The 27138-nt window shown below is 40.2% G+C and overlaps 1 protein-coding gene across 1 annotated transcript in view; it reads left to right on the top strand.

Annotated features, from left to right (window-relative positions):
• Positions 1-27138, top strand: part of NCKAP5 (NCK associated protein 5) — a 649908-nt gene that overhangs the window by 436152 nt on the left and 186618 nt on the right. Inside the window, exons 7-8 of the mRNA XM_056861323.1 lie at positions 19882-19950; positions 26289-26327. Coding sequence (XP_056717301.1) covers positions 19882-19950; positions 26289-26327 — 108 coding nt within the window. The remainder of the gene's footprint in view (positions 1-19881; positions 19951-26288; positions 26328-27138) is intronic.

Genomic DNA, 27138 nt, shown 5'->3' with positions numbered 1-27138 from the left:
AAGTTTCACGAATTCCCCATTTTTCTCTTTTCATATTGTATTTAAATTACTATTTATTGGCTTTCCTTGATATCTTACTGTTCACCCAAGCCGTCTCCTGGAAAGTTGTTTTCTGTCAAATGTGCTTTAGTCTTTGTAAAACAAATACTTGATAGGTATTGTGACAAAATAATAGTTCTCTGTTAGTTCAAGCTTTCCTCTGACATCAGTATTTCAAGCCAACTAGTTCTCTCTCAGTGTTGTTGTTTCTGTCCTGTTACCTTGCTCAGGGAATAGTTGTTCAAGAGTGAATATTTTCCAATTAGAAGGAGAAAAGCAAACATACCAATTTATGTCCCTTTAGAAATTGTTAGCCCTAGTACGTAATGTTCTTTCCCCTGACATAAAGGGTATAAATAAAGCTCTGGAAATGTATGTTATTAAGAAGCCTATTTGCCCTGATGCTGACCTCTTGTAAACAGGGTTATTTCCCAATTGCCAGCTTATCTCTATGAACTGTAATATGATCGATCCCAGGTATATATTACATTGCATAGCATTCCACACATTGATTTATCCTTCATCCCATGTGTACGTTTCTCCCTCCGGCCAATAAATTACTCACTAATACCACCTGAGAGAAGCTGTGGGGAATAATGTATTTGCATAATTTCCTTGTGGCAAAAACCAGTGTTCATTCCTATAAGGTTTGGGGTTTTTTAGGCTTAATTTGTCCTAATTTGTGTGTGTGTGTGTGTGTGAAGTGCCATCAAGTCGTTTCCGACACATGGCGACCCTATGAATCAATGTCCTCCAAAGTGTCCTATTCTTAACATCCTCACTCAGATCTTGCAAATTGAGGGCTGTGGTTAAATTCCACTGGATACATAAGAGTCCAGTTATCCCTGTTTAGCAGGGACAGTTCCTATTTTCTGCTACCATATAGATGTTCCTGTTTTTCTTAGTTTTGCATTTAGAGGAAATGTTGTAGATGCCATTTTCAAATTCTGTTAGTGTATCCCTATACACTACGTATGTAAGTGCCGTCAATTCGCAACTGACTTATGGTGACCCCAGCAAGGGGCTTTCAAGGCAAATGAGAACCAGAGGCAGTTTGCCATTGCCATCCAACTACTCACCTTGCTTAGTTACCAAGATATGACGTGATCCGGCTATACCATGCCTCCTTCCTTCCCTCCCCATGTGCTAAAGTTCTCCAAATATCAGTCTCCATCAGGCCCCTAGTTAAAGTACAGGGAGGGAGAGTTACTGAAATCGGTTCCCACGTCAAGGCAGGCATGTGAAGAGTGTCTTCTAGATGTGTAAGTCTAGAACATGGATTCTGGGGTAGAGATTATTTGATTCCAGTGTACACACAGTTCCCAGGAAAGTAAGAAAGAAGAAGAGAATAGGAGCTTATCCAGAACATAACTTTTATTGACCCTACCAAGATACAGAGTAGAAAAGAGAATCAAAACTAATCTCCAAATGACAGAGATCAGTTCCCCTGGAGAAAATAACTACTTTGGAGGGTGGCGTTTATGGCATTATACCCTGCTGAGGTTGCTTCCCTCCCTAAACTTTCCTTTTCAAGGCTCTACCTCCAAGTCTTCAGGAATGTCCCAACCTGGAGTTGGAACCCTCAGGGGAACTAATCTCTGTAGTTGGGAGATCTGTTGTAATTCCAGGACAGCAGCTGCAGCCTCTGTTGCTGGTGGGGGGGAGCAGGTGAGAGGTTAGGAGGGTGATGGGGCAGAACGAGAGTAATGGGGCGTGATGGTAAAAAAGAGTGAAAGTGATGGAGTGGGCGGCAGAAAGAGAGAAAAAGTGACAGGCATTGAGGAGAGCAAGAGTAAGAAAAGGGGTGGCAGGATGGAGAAAAAGTGAGAGGCTGAGAGAATCGGGGTGGGGGGGAGAGGGGAGGGAGCAAAGGTGGGGGAATGGGATAGCTGCTCCTGCAAGTCTCTTGCAGGTCCCCACTTGTCTATATACTAATAGCCAAGTCGGCCAAACCTGAGGATTCTTAGATCTGGTGATTGCAGCTGTGAACAGACAAGGCAGATCTTTCTACAAACCTGAAAAGGGCCCTAGGTTTGCACAAAAATCTGAAATCTTAAAAAAAAAAAAACATTTGGAGGGGTTAACCTCCACCCCAACATGATAATAGGAGCACCTATAGGTTTAACAAATGGTCTCCAGAGGAGAGAGATCAGTTTCCCTGGAGAAAATGGCTGTTTTGGAGGGAAGACTCTATAGCTGATGTCATTTCCCTCTCCAAACTTCACCCTCCCAAATCTCCAGGAATTGTCCACCCTGAAGCTGGTAAAGGAAAGTGATCTCTGTAGTTGGGAGATCTGTTGCCATTCCAGAAGATCTCCAAGTCCCACCTGGAGGTTGGCAACCCTATATGGAGAGAAGGAAGGAGGAAAAGGGGAGAGGATTTGGGGGCTTTCAGGAAAGGGAAAGAGGAAATAGTGAGGGAGGGGGAAAATGAGATTTCTCTGCAAGTGTTTGTGGGTTCCCACTTGTTGCCTTATAACTTCCACAACTTGACTTGAAACTTGGAAGTGTTTTCTGGGCATCACTTGCCACTTCCTCATTAAGCAAAAAGTTATTTCTTGAGTATAATTTCTTGTTTTCTGCCCTAAACACATGGGGAAGTTTATTGCTGAAAGGCAGAGTGGGGCTGCATTTTGTTCCCTTTTACATGGCACAGTTGGGAGTTAGCTATCGTTTCAAAATGACTGACTGTCTCTATTATCATTTCCACACCTCATTGACACAGGTGATTGGCCCAATGTACTACACAAGGTTGTTGTCAGTTCCTAAAACTAACTCATAGCCTTTCAAGTTCCAGATCTTTTTTATTTATGGGGTATTTTCCCCCCCTGAGAAAATGGTGGAATTTAACTTATTGAGTAGGTTGTTTTGCTTTTTCTCCTACTAGGAGACAACTTTGTCCAAAAAGAGATACATGTTTTTTTTAAGACCAAGGATATGATCCATATCTTGTTGAAACACATGTCAGAACATTTTTGCTTTCTATATTGTCAGGTGGATCATAAGAAAGCCCATTAATTAAATAATTTTATGATATTAAAAAATCCCCTTATTTCAGTATAAGATATTTCTTGTTTCTAAATGAAGAGGAAGTGCATTGTCTGAAGTCTGAGTCAGCTTCCCAAACTTTCAGGGACTAACTTAAATTGCCCTGATAGGACGGATATATTTCATTCAACTATGTTATTTGGAAGCAATTAGGCTTACTGCTGTTATACAGTACTTTAGTTCTATTTACAGAAATCGATGTGTGCCTCAAAAATTGGTATTATATTTCTCATCCCTATTCTTCCTGGGTGCCATAAAATGGGAGAGATTATTAACTGCATGTTTACTCTGAAAATCTCAAAAAGACCAGCTGTGAAATATAAAAAAAAGATCCTATCTGAGTGAAGCTGGTGACAGATTAATTTCCATAAATAAATCAGAATAGCTTTATCCTCTTCAAACTTAACAGCAGATTTAAGAACAAGATGAGTATGCTAATAGGGAATGGATAGATAAGGAAATCAGGATTTGAATAAAACAATATGATAATTATGTGATATGTGACTCCATGTCCAAGTTCTCCCTCAGCACAGTGCTCATTTTTAGTCTTATGCTTTCAACTCACAGGGTTGCCAACCTCCAGGTGGGGCCTTAGCGTTGCTAACCTCCAGGTGGTGGCTTGAGATGTTCTGCTATTACAACTGATCTCCAGCCGATAGAGATCAGTTCACCTGGAGAAAATGGCCACTTCGGCAATTGAACTCTATGGCATTTAACTCCCTGCCCTCCTCAGGCTCTGCCCCAAAAATCTCCCGCTCATAGCGAAGAGGGACCTGGCAACCCTATGGGCCTGGAGATCTCCCAGAATTACAACTGATCTCCAGACTGTAGAGATCAGTTCTCCACTTCTCCTCAATAAAGTGGCTGCTTCAGAGGGTGGACTGTATGGCATTATAACCGGCTGAGATCCCTCCTTACTCAAAACCCTGCCCTCTTCAGGCTGTATCCCTAAATCACCAGGAATTTCCTAACCCAGGGTTGGCAGTCCTACTCACAATTGGACCCAATGAAATAATTAAGATAAAGCTTTCATTAAGTATTCTGGAAAGCCAGTGTGATATAGTGGTTAACGTGTCGAACTAGGATCTGGGGAACCAGGTTTGAATCCCTACTGTGCCATGGAAACTTGTTGGGTGACCTGGTGCTCTGGCCACTGCAGGTTTCAGGAACGAGTTGTTAGGAACTCTACAATACAAATCGCTGTTGCCAGATTTATCTTCGATAGACAACCCTGTATTATTCCTGTACTGGTACAATTGTGCTGGCAATCAAATTGAAAACAAGATTGTGGGTTGTGCCTTGATGGAAGAGCATCTGCTTTGCATGCAGAAGGTCCCAGGTTCAATTGCCAACATCTCCAGTTAACAGGACAGGTAGTGTGTGTGTGTGTGTGTGTGTGTGTGTGTGTGTGTGTAAAGTACCGTCAAGTCGCAGCCGACTTTTGGCGACCCCTTTTGGGGTTTTCATGGCAAGAGACTAACAGAGGTGGTTTGCCAGTGCCTTCCTCTGCACAGCAACCCTGGTATTCCTTGGTGGTCTCCCATCCAAATACTAACCAGGACTGACCCTGCTTAGCTTCTGAGATCTGACGGGATCAGGCTTGCCTGGGCCATCTAGGTCAGGGGGACAGGTAGTAGATGATGAAAAAGACCTCTATGTGATATACTTGCAAGGTGCTGTCAGAGTAGATAATACTGATCTTGAGAGACCAATGGTCTGACTCAGTAGAAGGTTGCTTTATGTTTTCAGTCCAATTCTGGGTCTAGTTCAAGATGCTGACTTAAAAATCTTATCTCATTTTTCTTCACTATATTCCTGTTTCATGGTCTATTTATTCTAGCTTTATATAAAAGGACTAGAAGCTAAGAATGACTCCAAGACCTTCTGAGAATTCTGTGGTTGAGAAAGCACTTGAAATCCCATCCATACAAGAACCAATGAATTGCCTTTGTAAGCTAGAATACTTCAGCATAGCCTTTCAATTCTAGCAATGCAATATATACATTTAGCTTTATCATTGTGTACTGCCTTAGTCTTTCCCATTTCCTTTCTCCAAGCACACTGCTTGTTCACCATTAATTGGTTATACATATGAAGTTCCTTGTTATTGCAGGTTTATTTGTAGTATATTCTCATCATGTTGGGGTTTTATGTGATTTATTTTATACAATTTAAATGAATGCTGACATTTTCCACTTGCAAACTTCTTAAAAGCTTTGAAAAAAATTGAACCAAGGGCTCTCAAATGGCACATGTGTTGCTACTCTAGCAGTTCAATTCTACCAGGTAGCAACATTTGAATAGCCCATTGGCAAAACAGCTTAAAAATTGAAGCCAAGATCACTTATTTTCTGGCAGGAGAATCTAATTGTGTGGTACATTCTATTTTGCTAGAGATTGTTCCTAACCTTCTCTCAAAATGTCAGTTCCAGACATTTCAACGATTCCAGGAAGGAAAATGTTGAAGGTTTTAAAGGCTTGTCAGTCTTAACCACCTGACAGTCAACAGAAGGACAACAAAAGACGTCATGATTCTTGAACCAGTTAAAAAAAATCATGCCAGATTTTCTGTTGTAAAAGCATAGCACAAATGTCTTCCAGTGTTTTTGCAAAATTGAGACTTAACGTTTCCCATTATATCAGTTATGTGTGATCTTCTAGCCATTGTATCTTCATTCACTTCAATCATATCAATCTTCAGTCTTCTTTGTGTATAGTAATTACATGTGTATTTAAATTTTTTAGAAGTCATCGCATTTGTTCACCACCAAGGAGCAAAATGAAGAAAACATACTAAAAAACAAAAACATGCAAATTGTCCCCAACTTTTCTCAGAGCATTTTAAGACTCATGATTATAGTTAGCACAGTCATGCTTCATTTCGATTGTAATTTACTTTTAATTTCTTACTCGCAATTGGTGACCAATGGATTATTCCAATTTCCTAATTTAAATCAAACATAATTCACTATGGTTTTATTGCTTGGAAGTTTTTGTAGCAGGATTTGCTAAGCAAAATGAAAAGGTGTGAATTTTTTAATCCCATTTTAAAGTATATCTTCCATGTCTGTTTTCTATTAGACAGTACTTTCAAGTACAGGAATAAAGTAATATACAAAAAAAATCATATGCCAGAAGCTAAGCAGGGTTTAGCCCTGGTTAGTATTTGAATGGGCAACCTCTTAAGAAATACCAGGGTCATGACAAGGAGGCAAGCAATGGCAGACCACCTCTGAATGTCTCTTTCCTAGTAAACCCTACTGGGTCACCATAAGTCAGCTGTCACTTGACAGCACACACGCACGCACACACATAATATAATGAAATCCCATTCTGTTTTTATTGGTCTTGTGTGCTTTATTTCCTTTGGAAATTTGCTATGGGATTTGTAGGAATAATTCTTTGCATATCCAGGGCTGCTTCCGACTATAGATCCTGCATTTATTCATACCCCCTTAAAATCATACAAAAATCATATAAAAACATTATGTCTGCTTAGGCTAATACAAAAATTTGTATTAGCCTAAACAGACATAATCCCTGTGAGCCTTTTTTTGGCAGTTTAAGTGCCATCGTGTCTTTTGCCCTCACTTCAAGTTAGCTTTAAATTGTATTTACAAATTATGTGTTTATTTGATAGTTAGGAAGAGTTTTATTTCTTGATATAATCCTGTGTAGGGTTGCCAGGTCCACCCTGGCCCTGGCAGGGGGTGGCAGTGTGGGGTAAGATTGCTAGCTCCAGGGTGGGAAACTCTTGGAGATTTGGAAATGGAGCCTGAGGAGGACAGGGATCTCAGTGGGGTACAATGCCACAGAGTCCACCCTCCAAAGCAACCAGGAGAACTGACCTCTGCAGTCTGGAGATGAGAAGCAATTCTGGGCGATCTCAAGGTCCCACCAGGAGGATGGCATCCATAATCCTATATGGCATAATGAATATTTGGTATTTGATTGGGATATGCTTCAGTGTTATTGTGAGGTTACCATCTGGCAGGCACAAGACTATGTAGTTATGGGTGTTGTCCTTTGGGTCAAATTAGACATGAAGCTGAATAAGAGCCTGGAAGGACAGATTGGTTTCAAGTGGTGTGAGAAGGGTTAAACCTCCTATTCCTCAGCACTATGGTCCTGAATCCGGACCCCACACAGCTACCATTTCAAACATGCAAGGAAGATCCAGTCATCCAGAATCACCTATTTTTTGCCTCTTAAGTTATCGCTGTCTTTTATCCTTGCAAAATATGGACAAATTGTATGTTGTTTTCCTTACAAAGTCAGTGTGTCACAGTGACTAGTATGCTGGATATAGCTCAGTGACAGAATCTTTGCCTTGCTATGAAAATCATTATGGTGCATCTTACCAGCCACGTTCTTTCAGCGTAACTTACTCACAGGTTGTTAGGATACTGAAAAGGTGTGGTGCATCACTCTGCTCTGAGGAAGCAGAGTAAAAATGTAAAGAATATTTATGACTAAACTGCTTTGCTTGAGCACTGGATCCAAACAACTGCATGAATCCTGCCTGTCAACATACTTTATCTTCATTTTGGGACCTTAAATGGCTCCTGAAATTCCAAGGCATTTTTTTCCTCACATCGATTTGTTCCAGAAAAGCACTGATCATGTAGTGTGCCTGGGAAAGTGGTCCATCTAATCTTAAAGCTGGATCTCCTCCTTCATTTGTGGAAACAAATTTTCTATGTCTTCCCATTCTCCCAGTAATCTGCTGTGACCACCCAAAAAAGCCGACACCAGGGTTTGCAACCTCCTAATAAAATCCAGGTGACATTAGGGTTTGTAGGTGAAGAGGAGAAACTGGGTGAAGTCACTTCTCCTTCCTACTCTACCATTGGTGCTTCTAGTAGCACAATAGGTTCTACTGTCAGAAGAGGGGCGGGGAAAGGAAGACAGATTTTGCCCAGTTCTCTCTCTTTTCTTCAGCCCATCACACCATGTGGGGTTTTGTCCAGCAGAGACTCTGATCCCTGGCAGTGCCTTTGTGGGGGGGCGCGTTACAGAAGCTGTTGGGAGAATAATACATTTACTGTTACAGGGCATTTACCCTTGCATTTACTGTTCATAGTATCCAATCTTTTGGTTAGTCACAAAAGTCTGTGGAGCTATTATCAGCTGTGCATTTTTTTTAAATTTAGAACATTTGTATGTCATCTTTCCTCCTGACTTAGGGTTCCTAAGGTAGCATATGATCAAGTACATTAAAAAATTTCAGAATACACACATGCACGCAAATATAGATAAAAAAGTTAAAAACAACAATTAAATAAAACACTGAAAAACAGGAAACAGGGTCAGTGAGGCAACTCCAAACGAAATAGATCAGTCTTCGCCTGCTGGTGGAAGTCTGTGATAGCGGGGGACAGACTAATCTCCCTTCCCATAAAGAAAAAAAATCTTATACACAATATCCAGGAGGCCCTTCAGTAATAGCAGGGTAAATATTGTTCAATGAACGTTGTGTTATTTTCTGTGCAGTTGCTAATAGGTGTCACATTTAACTTATGTGTCCCCACTTGCTGCATGTACCAGAAGTACTGGGTACTTTACTGGTTTAATATTCCAGCCCGAGGGTGATCTGGGCTGATTTGTAGTGTCTATAAACAGCTGTCCTGAGATAAAGATAGGAGGGCAGCTCAATCAGATGTGGATGGGTGGTTGAGTTCTATCTGCTGAAATCAGAAGCAGTAAAAGGTGACATCTCAGAGTACACCTTGTCACTGATGCATCAATCCAGGCAGAGGAAAATGAAGGCCAAGTGTTTGCCCAGTCTTAAAGTAAACAGGAGGACAAGGCTGCTGTCTCTGTATACAGAATTAGTATAAAGGATGCAGTGAAGCCCCTAAGGGACTCAACAAGTTACAGAGAAACTGGATCCCTTCAGCTTAATGAAACCTGCTATTCTGTTAAGGAAAGGATTACAATAGTGGAGAATCTATATCTCTGAGCACAGAACATATGAAATTGCAAATGGAAAAGATGGAGGGAAATGCTCAATGCGATGGAAGAATGTGGACATCTTTTAATGTATTGGATGGGGCATGATAAATGAGTGTCGGTGTAAATCAATAATGCTCTCTATAAAGAGGCTAATGGTTTAGTATGAATAACAAGGAAATGTACATGGTAACTAGTGTTCTAGAATTCTGTCAGTGTTTTTAAAGTTCACTGTCATAACTCTGTTCCCCTTGACCTTTATCAATGATACCTTCAAAGATTTTTGAGTTGCTAGTTGAGGTTGAAACTTGACACAAGACCTTTAAACCCTCATTTCCTTTTCCCTTGGTGCTGAACCACTATCTACCATATTGCCCCCACCTTCTCTCCCACTCCCACTTTCTTGTTACATTTCCTTCCTCTGCAGTTATTAGTGTGCAAAGTGGAGTTTTGCTCTGCATGCTTCCTTTCCCTATCCTCATGGGAGCAATCCAAGGTTTTTGCTCTCTGCAAGTTTATGAAAATATTGGAGCCTTCCATCGGAAGGATTCAGAGCATTTAGCATGTGTTAATTAATTATCTTTCCCAGTGTTATGTCTGCTGTGCCCTTTGAATCTGGTATATGAATCTTCTCTCACCATGACAATATTCCTGTTGACTGAGAACCAAAATGTGGCTTATAATTATGTCGTGTTATTATCAGAAAGAACATTAAAAAAAATCATTTGGCAAAAGTCATCCAAGCCAAGATTTTAAAAGAGGGCTCAACAAAGGTTTTTTTATTTTTGTTTTTACTGGAAGTGGAAGCTTTCAATGATCAAGAATTTTTACCATGCATCTTAAAAAAAAAATCTTAACTGAGTTTACTCAAGACAACTTGCAACAGATTGTAGGCTTCTTTTTGTAGCCTAACAGTGCATTCCTAAGGAGAGTTACTCCAGTCTAAGCCCATTGAAATGAATGGGCTTAGATTGGAGTAACTCTCCTTAGGAATGCATTGTTGTAACTGAGGAGTTCAGGGCAAGTAAAGCTAATTCATACATTGAAAACAGCTGCAAGTAGGAAAGTCACAGTGCAATCCTTAGCCCATCTACTCAGAATCAAGTCTACAAAATGGGTTTTACTCCCAGGAAAGGACTGCACTGTTTCCTACCCATTTCCTTTTTCCATTTCTTTGAACCTGGAAGTCCACTTCTAAAGTCCTTTATATATTATCATACATTTCATACCGTACTACAGTGGTAATGCATTGGGCTGACCGAACCTGGAACATGACATACTTCTGCTGAGAAACCTGGCTTACCTGCAAAATTATTCATAGCATTATTTGCACATCACGCCTAGCTCCTTTAAACTGTAATTATTATCCACACAATCAGGTCTGCATTTACACGTCATTGGATATTGCACTAGCATTACACCATAGCAGTCATTCACATCTGGATTGTCCTGTGTGGACAAGACAATCCAGTTGCAAATGATTGCTATAGCATAATGACAGCGCAGTACCAAGTGATGTATGAATACAGGTCACCGAGGAGAAATGTCATAAGGGCTGAATTGAACGGTTCCATTTCACAAATGATGGTAGCCCTGTTCACAAGGTTCAGTGAACCCATATGCAATTCATATAAAATGTACATTTGCTTTTTCTTTATATGTGCATTGAGAAATTTTCATGTTACATTCAATACATGTATAGCTGAATGTGTGATTTAAACTCCACATTTATCTAGCTACTGATACCCAGTTTCATTTGTAAAGTGGGCATGCATTCCCTTTTTCTTACAAACAGATGCATGCAAGAAAATGCAGGATATATGTGTGTTCACTGTAACATGTGAACAGGGCTGGAGCTTCCACCAATGCAAGGAACTTGCTCATGGTTTAAAGCACCCTCAGCTCTTGGGACATGCTTTTCCACTGCAGCAGGGCTTCTTGTACGTAAGGAAGGCTCCTTGCATCAAAGGACAGCTACAGCATTAATAGAACAACAACTGCAATTGCAATTTTAGTAGAGCTGTTGACTACACAATAGCCCAGGCAGGACTGAGGATATTTATGAAGTTGTTAGTCACCAGGGCCAGAATCCCACAAAACCTCATGACGGATCTTGATGGCCACAAGACTCTTGGGTGAAGTTGAACTCCAAGCAGCCAACCAGGCACCCCATCTCCAGGGCTGAGTCTCTGCTTGGGCTCTCCATCTCCTCAATGCCAGGGGCTTTGGGAGCCTGTGGGATCGCTGGTGAAGGATGGGTTTCACTGATGGGCTCTTCGGTGGCCCCTATGTCTCCCTCCTATTCATGAGCCCTTTGGTTTTCTGGCCTTGTGGTCTCAGTGGGTGGCATGTCTGAGTCCCGGCTGTCTGAGAGCCCCAAATGCTGGGTCTTCTGGATTCTTGCTTCTTGCTGCCACAACCTCCTCATCTTCCAAGGATGACTCATCATGCCCAACCCGGCAATAAGCAAGGAACGACCAGGCTGAGTGGAAGTTAGCATGAAGTCAAGTGAGCAGGGATGGATAAGTGGCCATATTTCCACTGCACCACCAATGCTTTGAATGAAACAGTTCAAGTCCTTAATCAGGTCCTTAATCAATTACTGTTTCCTACCAGTGGCAACCTCTATTTCATTCAAAATAATCTGCATGTTTTCATTTTGTAATTGATTTTCTGCAACTGAAAGTGTTGTATGCTCTAGCTAGTTCGTGTTTTTGTTGTTGTTATTTTTGTTACTTTGTGTTTGTAGAAACTTTTCTGTCTTCCTGTCCTTTTATTTATGGACACCCACATCCCAACCATATTTCATGTCCGAAGAGGAGAGAAATCTCTGTGTCAGAGAATAAATGGGCATAAATCTTACATCAAAAATCACAACACTCAAAAATCAGTGGGAGAACATTTTAATCTTCTAGGACATTCCATTGCTGCCCAAAGAGTGGCAGTCCTCAAACAGAGAAGCTTCAAGGGTAGATAACAATGTAAGATGGCTGAACTTGAGTTAATTCACAAATTCAGAACAATGGACCCCCCCCCCCCCCACCAGGGCTGTATAGGGACATAGGATTCTTATCTCATGTCAGTTGCTAATTTTCTGCCCCTAACCATTTCTCCCCTGCTCTAATCAAGATGATTAATTCTGCATTGTACCCTTGCATCCTGGCTCCTTTCTTTGCAACACCCCTCCCATCTTCTGACTGGGATATAAGGACTCAGGGATCTCTATTCCTACTTGTATTTGATGAAGGGAGCTTTGACCCTCAAAAGCTTATACCCTGAAAATCTTGTTGGTCTCTAAGGTGCTACTGGACTTGAGTCTGGCTCTCTGTGATAGCTTCCTTGTTTTTTTACAATGTAATATATGGTAAAGGAGCATCAAGAAACTGCGTCTGTTTAACCAAGTGAAGAAGCGTAGAGGGTGGTCATGATAATTTTTAGAGAGCTAAAATGACTACACTGAGGCTATCGTATTTTGGTCACGTCATGAGACGACAAGAGTCACTGGAAAAGACAGTCATGCTAGGAAAAGTTGAGGGCAGCAGGAAAAGAGGAAGACCCAACAAGAGATGGATTGACTCAATAAAGGAAGCCACAGCCTTCAATTTGCAAGATCTGAGCAAGGCTGTCAAAGACAGGACATTTTGGAGGACTTTCATTCATAGGGTCGCCATGAGTCGGAAGCGACTTGATGGCACTTAACACACACAAAAAATCTGACATAAAGAAGATGAGGTACAACTGTTTTTATCCTATGATTTTGTTAGCGTACTGCTACTTTTAGTAGTACCTGAGGCCCTTAAAAGGTTTTACCAGTCAAAATAGAAAATGGTAAGCTAGATGGACCAGTGGCTTCATTTGGTATAGCTTCAGTTTTTATATTCAATAGGAGATTTATTTAACTGTCCTTCATTTCATTTCTCAGCTGTATGCTGCATAACTTCCATGTTATTGTTTCTACTTTTTGTGGCCTTAGCACAAGAACTGAGTCCAGAAAATTGTAGCTCTTAATGTCCAAAATAATTCTTATGTGAATGTCTATGTGTGCGTGTAATTTGTATATCTCTTCCACAAAAAAGATTCTTCCATTTTCACAATGCAGTTTTTGATACACATATTGTCAATCTAGACAGTAGCTGCACAATATCTATGACATGGAGATTTCAAATATTTGTTTTTCTATATAATCGTGGGGACCTGTTTCCTCATAGTATAGATCAATGTATTCATCTTAAGATGCTACTTTATGACATGTTCATAGTCTTGGGCACATGACAGCACATGAATATAGCCTAATTTAGGAAAGAGCATGTGCAGTAAGAATTCTGTTCCATCTAACATTTTGTTCTCTGGACAATCTTGGTACACATTCTCTCTGGATCTCTCTTTTTTTAAGACTCATTGGCACATGCAATCGTACATGAGAAGGTATAGGAAAAGTGCCTGATTTTGTTTACTAGCAGCGTTTACATATTGGTTCTTAGAGGAGCCTCGTAAATCTTTCCCACATAATAGAAGCAGAGCTATCCAGAAGAGGCAGAGAAAATCATAATGAAGCACAAGTGCTAAGAATGACAGACGATCCTATTATTTACCTCAATTTGCAGAACAGAAAATATACCTTTTTTGCCTTTTACATTTTTGTTTTGTTTTGTTCTCTGCAATGCTCCATTACGTTATAGGCCAACTAAATATATTTAACGTTGCTTTTTCATCCTTATGGGGCTAGCAGGAGGGTCTTAAATGAAGTCACCGGAGCGTTGCCTTCCTATTTCAACCCCTATTACAAAATGTCAAATAAATGGATATGATTTGCTCAGCAATCAAGAGAAGCATAGGAGCCAAACTAGCATACATGGGGATGATATCCATTTAGGAGATATTTTAAAGCCTTAAGGAGAAGAATGCAAATGTATGTTTCTGCTATAACTAGCAGAGGCAAATAATGGTACTATTAGTTGTCAGACTCTCATTTGCTTATTTCCTAATTTTGTATTTTGGGAGCATATCAAATTTCACACAAATATGCAAGGAAGCCCTGCTTGCATTGTCGCTCTAATGGGGGAGTTCAAATCAGCTGAAACGTGTAAAGATCTAAATTACTGCAGTAGCACAATGGAGAAAAGTTCCCCAGCTGTGTAATTTAGAATCCATTTTCAGACTTAAAAGCCCCAAATTCAGATAGATCAGCTTTGCTCCTTCACATTTTGCATAGTGAAAGTAGGAATCTAGACATTCATGTTCATTGCAGCTGTACCATGAAGCATGGAATGTCATCGTGTAGAGCAAATGCTGGTGACACACACAGAATCTCGCTTTCCTTTGGGGAAAAGGTTAATGTAGGAAGCAACGTCTGTTAAAATTCTGAAGAAAGAAATCTGGGATTTGTAGCAGCAAAATGCAATTTGTTTTAATACAAAAACTGGCATCCCTTTCAAGCAACAAGACTGAGCTTGGGCACCAGTTAGAGCTTCTGTCATGTTCAGAATCTTTTTGTAAAATATAAAGTTCACAGTTGATTTAAGAACTTGTACCAAAGAGTCCTTTCAGAGTCTGAAACTGTATATAGGCAGTCAAGCCGTTGCTCTTAAAGGTTTTTTTGCTGTCTCACTGTTCATGATCCTATGGCAGCATTTACAGGCTTCAGCACAGCCTGATGGAGAAACCATGACATGAAGGTGACGGCTGCACGATAGCTTATGAAGTACTCTGAATTGTCTAGTGTCCCTTATTGATCTGAAAATGAAAAAAAAAACACCTTTAGATTGTCATTTCCTCTTTCAGCTTCCTGTCAAAGCACTGAATAATGCAAGTTGGTGTGGCTGAATTACATTAATGTCATTTAGCTTCTGAATTGGAATTGTTTTTGTTTTGCTGCTGTTTTACTCAAAAGAGGTAGCCAGCCATTGATTCTACCCTTTGCCCTCTCTCCACTGGTGTCTCGTTATTTATTGATTTACAGAATTACATTCCGCCTTTCTGCCTGATCAGGTGGCTAGCAATTGAAAGAAGAACATTATAAAATGATCATAAAACCAATTTAAAACTTTGTTAACTACTGAGAAGAATATCTGCAGTGCAATCCTAAACAGAGTTGTACCCTTTGATGTCAGTTGAAGTCATTGGGCTTTAAAGGGTGTGACTGTGTTTTAAGATTGCTCTGTAAGAGGTTACCTGGATACCAATTTTATTTTACTTTTAATTGTAATAATTGAATGATCACACTATTGTGTTTAACCAAAGCCTATATTTCTTGGAACCAAGTCTAATGCAGCTTTGAATCCTATTTGATCTTTAAGTATACATTGAGAAACTTTTGTGAAACCATCCTGATTGTGAGTCCAGCCATATATAAATATCTATTGAATGCTGAAATGAAAATAGGTAAGATGACCATTGGACTAAAATTGATGGAATGGGGAGAGTCAGATACACTGTATATGAACAGCATGAGGATTGCACCACACATCCTCCCATTCATGACACATTTTTCGCTATATAACCTGCATAGCCTTGACATGGATAGCCCAGGGTAGCCTGATATCAGAAATCAGAAGCTTAGCAGGGTCGGCCCTGGTTACTATTTGGATAGGAGACAACCAAGGAAGTCTGGGGCTATGATGACAACAAACAAGCCCCACCCTGCATACCATTGCCTAAGCAGCTTGCTCCTCCAAGGCCCATCTCTATGCAAAGAGCCAGCGTGGTGTAGTGGTTGAAAGCGGTAGGTTGGGGCTGTGGACTCTGATATGGAGAACTGGGTTTGATTCCCCGCTCCTCCACATGAGCGGTGGAGGCTAATCTGGTGAACTGGATTTGTTTCCCCACTCCTCCACACGAAGCCAGCTGGGTGACCTTGGGCTAGTCACAGCTCTCTCAGCCTCACCTACCTCACAGGGTGTCTGTTGTGGGGAGGGGAAGGGAAGGTGATTGTAAGCTGGTTTGAGTCTCCCTTAAGTGGTAGAGAAAGTCAGCATATAAAAACCAACTCTTCTTCTTCTTCAAAACTCCAGTTCAGGAAGCTAGCCCGATTCAGTGATTACACACCAATTGTTTACAAATGTCTGTCAGTTCTTTACTTTCGGTACTTTACAAACTATGTCTGTGCTTCAAGTTTGTTTTTTAAATTCAATTACGTTATTTGCCTCTTTGTTTCAGCCCCGGCTCTGGCTAATTTCAGTGCATATTGACTTCATGTTGAAGGCGTCATCTGCTTTTTCCAGAGTGACTTTCAGTATGTGATAAAGATCTCCCCCACCCCTAGCTCATCTTATCTCATGCTGAAAATCTATCTGGCTTCTCAGCAAAAGGGTCAAATGACTGCTTCATCAAATAGCCAGCTGATGTGAATTTAACTTGCTGGGCATCCAGGATTGATTTTTTTGATCATGAGAATCAGCCCTTAGAAATTCTGCACAATTGCATCAATTACATTTTGTTTCTGGAAAAGCATATCCTATATTTCTTAACCCTTTATTTGTCAGCAGTTACGTGTTCCAAAAAAAATGATGTAATGTAACAAACATCAATTTACTTTTGGGGGGTGTTACAGAAGAAACTTGAAAGCTAGCTGGGTTCCCCTAACTGCAAGTAAATTAGTTCTTTGGATGACAGCTCAAATTTCTAACCACAATCCTATTGTAACTTTCATTCACTATGAATAAAAACCCTTGGTGACAAAGAATTAACTTGATTCATTATATGTTCATAGATTGTCAGAGCATTAAAAGAGCGGCAAGCAATGTAAACTGTGTAGTCATGCTATCATTATCTAAAAATGTAGATTGTTATGCTTATGTAATAGGAAGGTTATAAGCAGAGACGGGGTTTTCCATCTGAATTCCCAAGATAAGTTATGTTTTGTTTTGTTTTTGCTAACATTTCTTTAATTTGGTTTCCACCTCAAGAAGTATGGATATTTAGACTTCCTCTTTTTTTTTTTTTTTGGTGGAAATTTGGAGATTTTTTGTCCATCTGTATTTGAGATATTCCCCTTCTCCAAAGAGCTGTCTAATATGTAAGAACAATCGTGCAGAAATAAAACATAGCTGTAAGTGTATTGCTTGGATTCAAAATTTCATTTAAGCAGCGCATCTAGAATACTTTGGGCTGTGGAGTTGGTGCGCTGTGACATTTATTTCAGTGTAGCAGATTAAAATAACAGTAACAGGAAATAATCCATTTATAATAGGAAATAATGACATTCCCTAGATCAGGGAACGGCCACCATCTGTGGTATTAAAGTACCCTGTCTGTTTGTACAGATGGCTAAATTAAAGAAGAAGCAAAAGTTGAGGGCACATTTATGACTCCAGCACTGCAGACATAGAGGCTTAAATTGTTTTGATAACTGGTTGAATGCTAGTTTTTCACTTGTTTATAACTCCTCTCTAACTGAAAGTAGGTCTTATCTGAAGTTGTAATTTACAACAGTGAGGGGATCCTGGGTTAAACAGCACCTGCCTAGAACCTGGTAATCCACCTACAGCAGCCATGTTTTTCGTTATGGTCGTCATTTATGTTGGGGCTGCGGCAGGAAGCCTAATAGCCACGGCAAAATTCATCTTGTTTTTCTTTTTAGCCCAAATTGTGGCTTTTTCTCGTCCCCCCGCCCGAGTTACATACACAAATAACCCCAAGGTGAGTGCTCACCAAGTAGTACTAAGTGCCCTTTCTGTGCTGTTCCCACCACCAAAGTGCCTTTCCGCTTGCTCTAAGTCAGCACGGCAAGGAACTGTCAGGCAGAATCCTGTGCTCTGCATCTTACCTCGTGATTTGTGTGATGTCCTAGCTGGGGGCTTTTGAAAGACTGGGGAGGTTGTGTATTTTTTGAGGGTGTTTTTTTTAAAATTTGGCATATTGATATGTACAGTCCTAATGCCAATACAGAGGGTACTCCTCAGTCACACTGACGGGCAGCCACTACATGACTGTTCTGGCGTCTGGAACACTCTCCAATACTCAACTGTTGAGTGTTGGAGAGGGGGCTTGGCTGCCGCAAGGGAAATAGATGATTGGTCTCACCCATAGTCGGCATCATGAGCTGCTTCAAGCCTCATGGGCATGGCCATGGCAGTGGGGGAGCAATTTATTTTTGAGTACAATTGGTGTCTATGGATGTCTATAGACTAACTCCAGCCACACACCCAGAACTGCCCACAGCTATGCCAATTAGGGGCGTGCACCAATTTCTTTTGGTATTTTGGCGGTTTAATAAACCCAAATCTGAAAAATGCTGAAAAAAATTCAACGTGGGGGGGGGGGAATTCCTAGCCCTGCTGTCTGTCAGTTCCATGGAGTCAAAGCCAGCAGGCAGGGGTCTAGTAGGAACGCTGCTGCCTCCCTCTCCAAGCTGAATGCTTGATCGGGCTTCCATGTGGAGGGAAGGGGGGAAAAGGCAGGGAGGGTGGAATGGTTACAGGGCCAAGATGTCCCAAATAATGCAGAACAAATTCAACATTATTTGGGTCTGATTTTTTCATCCCCATTTTTTTGCCGCTATTTTTGCTGGTAACCCCCCACCCCCACCCCCAAATACTGAAAAGGTATTTTTCAAGGGTTTTAAAAAATTGGCATATTGGCATGCACAGTCCTAAAGCCAACACAGAGTGTACTCCTCAGTTACACTGATGGACAGCCACTACAGGACTGTTCTGACATCTGGAAGCTGCACAGATATGGATTCCGCTCTCAAATGTATTGTTATAAATAACAATAACAAGGAATTGGGGGAGGGTAAATCCCATGCTTCTACTGGCCCCACCTTCAGGTTTCTTCCCCAACTTTCAGCAGTGTCCTTTCTCCTGCCTCCTTGGTTTCTTCCACCTCGTTCTTCTTCCTTCCTTCAACTGCCTCCTCCTTCCTTGCCTCCTACCAACTTCTCTGTGTGCTTAATTTTTTCCAAACCCATTTGCCACAGCTGCCTCCCCCGCACCTGCTGCTGTATTCTCCCAGACCCTACTGCAATCGCTCCTCAAACTGCCGCTGCTGACATTATCTCCACTACTGGGTGCCTCTTCTTCTCTGCCACAGGAATGTTTTTGGAGTTGCTAGCAACCCCAAAATGGCAGCTGCAACAAAGGTCTCACAATGTGGCATTATGATATATCTCCTTCCCCCCCCCCCTTGCAAGTTGTGATTGTGCTTTCAACAGTTGAATTTTTCATCTGCTGTAAAAACAAAACAAAAAATCATGACCCCATTGTGTGGATGTTTTGATCCTCATCCTGAGACCGCTACTGTGTACACTGAACAAAATATGTTTGTGCCCTTGAACTTCATGTAGGATGAATTTACTGAATTTCTAGATTTTACAGTGTCGAAAAAGTCTTGAAAACAGAGTTGTGCTATCCATCAAGGCAGTGAAGTTCAAATGATAAAAATGAATCACATTTTATTATTGTATCTGTAAATCTCTTAATATTAAGCTAAGCTTTCTGACTTTTTTAGAGAGGAGAATGTCCCTGACTCATGATTTTCAAGCATTCAGGTTTGACAGGCTTGGATAAAAGAAAATTGATGTGCAAAATATCCACTGCAGTGTTTTTACTAAAGGCTGTTTTCTGAATCTGCCAAGAATAGATTGCAAAGATGTATAGAATAGCAACACTAATCCTTCTCTAAATTGTAATGCGTTTTGTGGGTAATTTCATAATGCTAATGGAATCTCTGTGTTATTTATAACATCAAATGAGAGTACATTCAGTTGGTTTATTTTTATTTTGTTTTATTTTCTATAAAATTATTTTGGATTCTGAACAGGTAGATGGGTAAATACTTTGATTGGATTGTCACGGCTCACCCTAAACCTGATAATTAATTTGCATTTATTTTGGTGCCTTGCAGGCAGAGAATTCTGCGCTGGCCATGGAAAACGAAAATCAGAGGGAGCAGTATGAAAGGTGCCTTGACGAGGTAAGGTAAATGCAACAGTGTTTGTCTCAGAGTACTTTGAAAATAAACACACATGCAGAGCCTGAGGCAGTTACATTTTCATTTATCGGCCTTCAGATATTAGCCCAGATATGCCAGTCGTGAACTAATTCATGTTGTTTAACGTAGAGTTCTAATGATTCCATTGGACATTTCCAGACGTGTATTGTTCATGGTGAAATAGGTCCCTTTAGTAAGACATAAGAAAGAAAATGCCCACATCTGAAAATTGTGTTGTATTTTCCTTCACTCACCAAATCCTTTGGTACAGCCGTACTTGATTCCCTCAGCATGCGTCAGTGGTCCTAAGTTCCTTCTTTGGAAGTTTCAGTCGATCCAAAATGCAGCAGCCAGGCTATTGGCATGGATTGGTTATGGGGATTGTATCACTCCTGGGTTGAAAGATCTGCACTGGTTACCGGGCTCAACTCAAAGTGCTGGTACAATATTTGTTTATAAATGTAGTAGTAGACTTTATTTGTATGTGGCCATAGGCCTTCACAAAACATCATCCACAGAGTAGCACAGTGTTAAAAAAGAGACATGTACATGAAAATAAAATCTTAGTAGAGTTAACATTGATATGAACCACCAAAAACAACATCATTTGTGGGATTCTGCTCTTGAGCTAACTGTTTATAAATGTTTGATGTCACTTAATAAATGTGATATGCAGAGTCTCAAAAATAGATGTAATAAGGAGCTAGACTACCCTGTTTTGCCAGAGCAATGGGATAAGGCCTTAACGTTTATACCTGCTCTCTCTATGGATCTTAAGTTGTGACATTCAGCGAAAAATGAAAGAACAACTCTTTAACAAAGGATGGATTGAAGTCCTGATGGTTGGCATTGTAACTCACAGGATGCGTCCCTTAAACATATGCCTCAGCAAGTCCAGTCACGGTTTTTCTGGGAGAAAGTTATTACTCATATCAATTTTGTATTAGAATATTCATTGTTTTTGAGGATGCTTATGTACTTTTAAATTATCTGCCTGCCTCTTGGAGGCTAACCGATGGTCAACAGAAATGGACCCTCCGTGCTCAATGGCAAGGTGCCACCACAAAATGCCCTGTCTCTAGTCGGCACCAATCTCACCTCTGAAGGCAGGGGGCGCAGAGAGCTTGATTATAATCCTATTTAGTGAACTCCTCCTCCTTATTTTGTGGATTCCAGGATCTATCAGATATAGGTGAAAACTTAACTACAATACACCTACACACACCTTTGCTCTAGTAAAATCCTTAGGACTACTGATTTTTCTGAATAGATGCCAGTTCTGAGACAGATTTATAGTATGAGTTTTTGCTGCTGTGCAGAAAATGCGAATGACAATTGGGAAGTTGCACGATTTTAGGTAATCACTAAAAGTGCAGACCTCATCTCAGTGAACTCAATTATAAAGCTCTCACTGATTGTAAGGGCACAGGATTGCACACCATAAAGGTAATAATCCATCTTGTACAGTTGACGGACCTTACCTACAGACACAGATCTTCTTCAGTTCATTTGATGGGCTGTGCTGAGGTACAGAACGCTCAATACAGCTCCTGTGTATTCCTAAAGCATTCCTTATTCCTTTATATACCTGCAGTCTTCTCTCCATTTATTCTGAGCCTATGTTTTAATATGGCATGTTTACCCTGTAACATAAAATTGACAATCTGTGAACATTTCTACTAGTGAAATTCAGACATTGTAAAAATGTGTACAGAAAAGGAAATGAAATGTGAGAAAATGTATTTAGGAATTCTAATAGTAATCCAGTTCTAATAGTAATCCAAACAAACTGTTTTGAAATTAGTTGTCCGTCTCTGCTGTTTTCTTTGAAGTAGATTAAACTTGAAAGTAAATAGCACTGAAATGGTCTAGACTTATATACAAAAGAGCTTTATTTATTTAAATTTAAAAAAAAAACTAAAACCAGCTCCTTGTTTCTAGCAAACTAATGCAAGAAACAGGATTACATTCTTGTACCTCAGGGGCTGGACGTTTACATTCTTAAGCCTAGTTTCCTGTTCTAGAATTTGACTGTCAGTTTATTGTCAAGAGGTGGTGTAACATTTATTCATGTTATTATGCCAGCAAGGATTTATGTCAGGTTTTAGCCTTACTCTTTCAGGGTAATGTGATGCGTTACACTACAGCATTTTAATAATTACCATGTCGACTTTTGCAATTATCCACACAAAATAGAAGGGTGCCTGAAATGTTCAGCTAGTCTTCTAAAGTAACAAAAAGATCTCATTAACATTTCATGCAAATCAGAAAATAGAAGCATTGTTGCCATTCTCAGTTTTCAAAAATATGATCAACTCACCAGAAGTAATTCCTTTCTGTAGAAATGCTGTTACTAGATGGGCCATAATGCCTCATTTTGTCATAATGTACTTTCAGAATTTGTGCTCTGGTGGTAGGTGAAGGAGAACTATGCTTTGGACTTCTCAAGTGAACCAGTTCTGGATTTGGAAGCAAGGGTTCTGCTGAGCAACTACCATAGGATTACCAGGTCCCGTCGATCGGCAGGAGGTTTTCTGGGGCGCACGGTGCGGGCACGCACCTGGCTCGACGTGCCTACATCACTTCTGGTTTACTCGTAAGTGATGGGGACGCTCTCTCAATCTTGGCTGAATTTGGCTGAATTTGCTAGAGCGTCCATGTCGCTTCAGGGTAAACCCTATATTGATGTAGGCGCATCACACGTGCACGGGGTGCCCACCGGCCCTCAGCTGGTTGACGGGCAGCCCGGTGGATTGGCGGTAGTTTACCCGCCACCACCTGGCACTTGGCAACCCTAAACTACCAGGACTGGAATATTTTGCCCTGGAGTTCCACCCTGTTTACACTAAGGACTCTCTTTTATTGCAGGCCCAGTAGTTCAGTCTATCAAGTCATTTACTATATTCAGACTGCGTGTGGGGAGTAGTGAGCAAGATAGTAAATATCTGCCAGCTCAAATACTATTGACAGTGTGTTTTACCATATGCAGTGAATTTATATGTAATGATGAATGATTAGGTGTTTTTGATAAGCCATTTTGCTGCCCATCTGTATCCATTCTGTGATAACTGCTAGTGAACTGGGAAAGCAAGAGAAAGCCAATTGCATTTTTAAGCTGTGAATAAACTGCATATAATTGTGTATGACATTACAGGTATGTGTGTCCTTCCAAGATTAGATTGCTAACTATATGCTGAGCATCTATATTCTATTGCATTTAGAATAACGAAAGCCAAGGTTGAGACCTAGAGTCTTTGATTCGGTTTTTGCTATTCATATGCTTGTTATTCCTGGCCTAAACGTTAATGCTGCTTGTCCTTCCTTCTTCATTAATTTCATTCCCTATGCCTTCACTTTTTGACTTTCCTCCCCATAGACATGGCCAGGGAGCCCTGGTTTCCATGGTTCAGTATTTACAGCATGCAAAATGCTTTGGATTCCGGTCATGACCAGAAAAGCAGCAGCTCCTAATTTAAGAGAAGGGCTGAATAGATTTCATTTGAAGCTTTTACATGAAGTCAGATTTAGGACCTTGTACATCTTAATTTTGCAAATCTCTTGATGTTTGAAATTTATGTTCAGAGTGTACTTCGACTAGGGGAAATCCTGACCCTTGTTAAGAGCATGGATTCTGTAGGGCAGAAAAGAGACCTCTGGTTCAGGAAATTAACACCAGGGAGGAGAGGGGAGCAGATACCAAAAGACTGATTGGTTTATATTCACTGTATCCTGCAATCCTAATAGACATTTATAGTCACAAACTGTGGCTTGTGTTTTTGACCCATTAACATAATTGGACAGGCAAGTGAATTACATTTTAAGAACTGGTGAGTAAACATTGCTTTTTTACCTGTCCATTTTGCTGCTGATATAAGGAAAAGAAGGAACCTTGAACTGAATATAGGTATATAGCTAACTGAACTGTGCTTTTGAATTCCCACCATGGCGTAGCAGGTTCTGATATGCTATACCTTGAAGAGTAAATGGCCTCATGAAGCAGAGATCTTGAATATTTAAAAAACAGTTCAAATACAGATGTCAAGAAGCCACAGTGGGGCACAACAGAGTAGCAGTTGCATCTCACAAGGTCCTTCTTAATACTTTAGTGTGCCAGTCTACCCCATTCTATAAAGTTTTGTGGAATGCTATTACTACTGACTAAGATAAGCCTGGCCAAGCCAGGCAGAGGCCCACAGTAGCCAAGACTCCTCCACCTGTCTCACTCAGTGTGTTGGATACTCTTTCTTGTGCATCCAAGATGATTTGTCCCTCTGACTCCTGGGAAATGTAATTCCACGATATCTGATGTTATTATTTTATTATTACATTATTAATATCAGGCATTTGAGACTATATTTCCCAAGGTTACCATGGTTTAGCATCTTAAATGTGCTGGAAAGAACTTTCAAGGTGTCAGGAAAGTAGAGGGAAGAAATTCTCCACCTCCTACCACACTAGCCTCCTGCCTGACAGCAGTGTGTTGGGTCACAAGAACACACATGAAGCTGCCTTACACTGAATCAGACCCTCGGTCCTTCAAAGTCAGTATTGTCTCCTCAGACCAGCAGCTGCTCTCCAGGGTCTCAAGGCAGGGGTCTTTTACATCACCTACCTGCCTAGTCCCTTTAACTGGAGATGCCGGGGATTGAACCTGGGACCTTCTGCCTGACAAGCAGATGATCTACCACTGAGCCACCACTCCTCCCCAGGGCGGCACCCACCCTAGTAGGCAAAGCAAGTAAACTTGCATGTTGGAAAATGATCTCCTCTGCCCCCTCTCTGATATCCTTGAAGGGCCAAACTAAATGTGATGGAGAACTCACAGCTGCCATGAGTTCGCCGCCACATTTAGTTTGGGAATTGTGAATATTAGTGACTGTTATTGTCATTAATTTTTAAAAGGTTTTATTATAGTAAGTATATTAACAACATCAACATGTTGGGTTGCTCTTTTGAATAGTTAATACAGGCATTCCCATGGTGACTATGAATGCAGCGTTGTTGCAAGTGACTAGGGTATTATCTAGATAACCCTTTAGCATTTTGGTGCTTAACTTTTTTATTTGTAATAAGTAACCTCATGTCAGTGAGTAAAGAAATAATGTATTAGATGGAGTTTGTTCAATTTTCAGGTAGAGCAAACTGACATTAAAACTAAAAGTACATGCCTGAAGAAACACTGTTGGATGTACATTCTAAAAGCCTGCAGGCCAACACACGTGGATTTCAGAGATATAACGTATTTACTCCTGTGGGTTATTATGGCTGTGTTATTAGTCTCTGTGTCTTCTGTTAAATCATGTACAGAGCTGTTTTATGTGAATGTCGCTTCCCTGGCTGCCTTGGGTCAGATACCAGTTTTGAAGAGGGATAAAATAATATTGTGCTATTTTATGGGGGATATGAATCAAATCAAAACTTAGATCATAGAAGAATGGAAATATTAACTGAAATGAATTAGAGTGAGCTTTGTTCACTCATGTCATACTTTGCATGACTGGATTACTTTTTAAAAAGTTGAGTAATAGAGAAATACTTAAAATTTGCATTTTCAAAGAACATTTTTGCGTTTGGGCTTGTATTAATGGACATTACATCTATAGATGTGGTACGCTTTAGGAAATAAGGTTCATTGGTTCATCAATATGTATCACGTATCATAGCAAAATACTGATTTAAAATATATACTTTGTAAAAATGTCTCAACGTGTATGATATAATTTAAAAAGTAAAGATAGTTCCTGTATCTTTGTTTCAAATGCAAATACTGAAACAAATACCTGTACATTTTTTTAAAAACTAGTTTTATATACAGTTCTAGTAATCAATGTTTTGTAATCTGATATAAGTGAATTACAAAGAGGGATGAATGCCTTCCAGTGACATTTTGATGGCTGTAGGTATTTTAATTTCTGTGGCACTTTATGGTATCTAGCTGTCATGATAGATGTTCAGTGTTGTCAATATTGAATCAAGAAACAATTAAGCCTCTTGAAAACATTCAGGGCCAACTCTTCTGCTTGTACAAAATTGACAATATCGTCTTCAAAATCAGCTGAGTGGTACTGATTTTCAGTGCTGTTATTTACACCTCCACAGGGTTTGGTTCCTGGATTCAAATTTGTTATGCCTTAACCCAAAGGGGATAAAAAATGCAGAGTGACATTGCCAGGGAAAGTTGTAATGTCGTAGCATTTGACGTTCCATGGATGGTAAGAGAATTATTAAAAAAAACGCTTTGAGAGAAGAAATTATCTACAATACACACAAACAAAATCAATACAATACACTTCTCAAATATTCTTTATTTCTTCTTGCAGGTGGCTAACCAGGTTGTACAAGCTCTGCTTACTCAGAAGGTAAGCCAGGTCTTCTTTTGTGGCATACTCTTAAAGGATTTAAAATGCGCTTATTACAATATAGCTATGCAAGAAATAATAGGAAAGGCATATTTGAGGACATCTGATAATGATTAACAATGGGAATTTAGTTAAGACACGACATAACTTCTTTTTGATAAAATCAACTTAAATGCACAGCCAGATAAGCACAGTGCCATCAGCAATTGACACATTTAGCAACAGGCTGCTCTGACTTAAAATTTGGTTAACACTGCACTGCTATACAACCTAAAGAATAATATTTCCTGTAGCATACGCTGAATGTTTTAGAAGGACTTCTCTGTGAAGATGCATAGAACTGGGATATGAAATCCCACTTTTATTTGTAATTGCTGAATCCACAGATCAATCATTCTTATTTCTCATGTTGTGCAGGCTCAATAATTATAGTTCTCAAATAACTAACACGTTGCAGAGTCAAGACAAATTTCCATCTTTGATTTGATGGCCAATGATAGCCAAACTGAACACTGCGTAAGACATCTATGATTGCTTTCCCACTCAGTTTTTACTGAAATGCAGCCATGAAAGGAGGTCAGTTGAGATTAAAGGGATGTGATGATCCTTTCCTCTAACATAGTTTCTATTTTGAGTTGTTTCCCTCCTACCCTCCCCAGTTGGTGTGACCCTGACAGAAGAAAAACATTTGCTTCTTTTTCCTCCTGTGGGGCAGCTTGTTTGATTCCCCACTCCTCCACATGAGTGGCAGAGGCTAATCTGGTGAACTGGATTTGTTTCCCCACTCCTACACACAACACCAGCTGGGTGA

Source organism: Euleptes europaea, chromosome 15, assembly GCF_029931775.1.
Source record: "Euleptes europaea isolate rEulEur1 chromosome 15, rEulEur1.hap1, whole genome shotgun sequence".
Classification (NCBI taxonomy): Eukaryota; Metazoa; Chordata; class Lepidosauria; order Squamata; family Sphaerodactylidae; genus Euleptes; species Euleptes europaea.
This window is presented reverse-complemented; position numbering and strand designations above follow the sequence as displayed.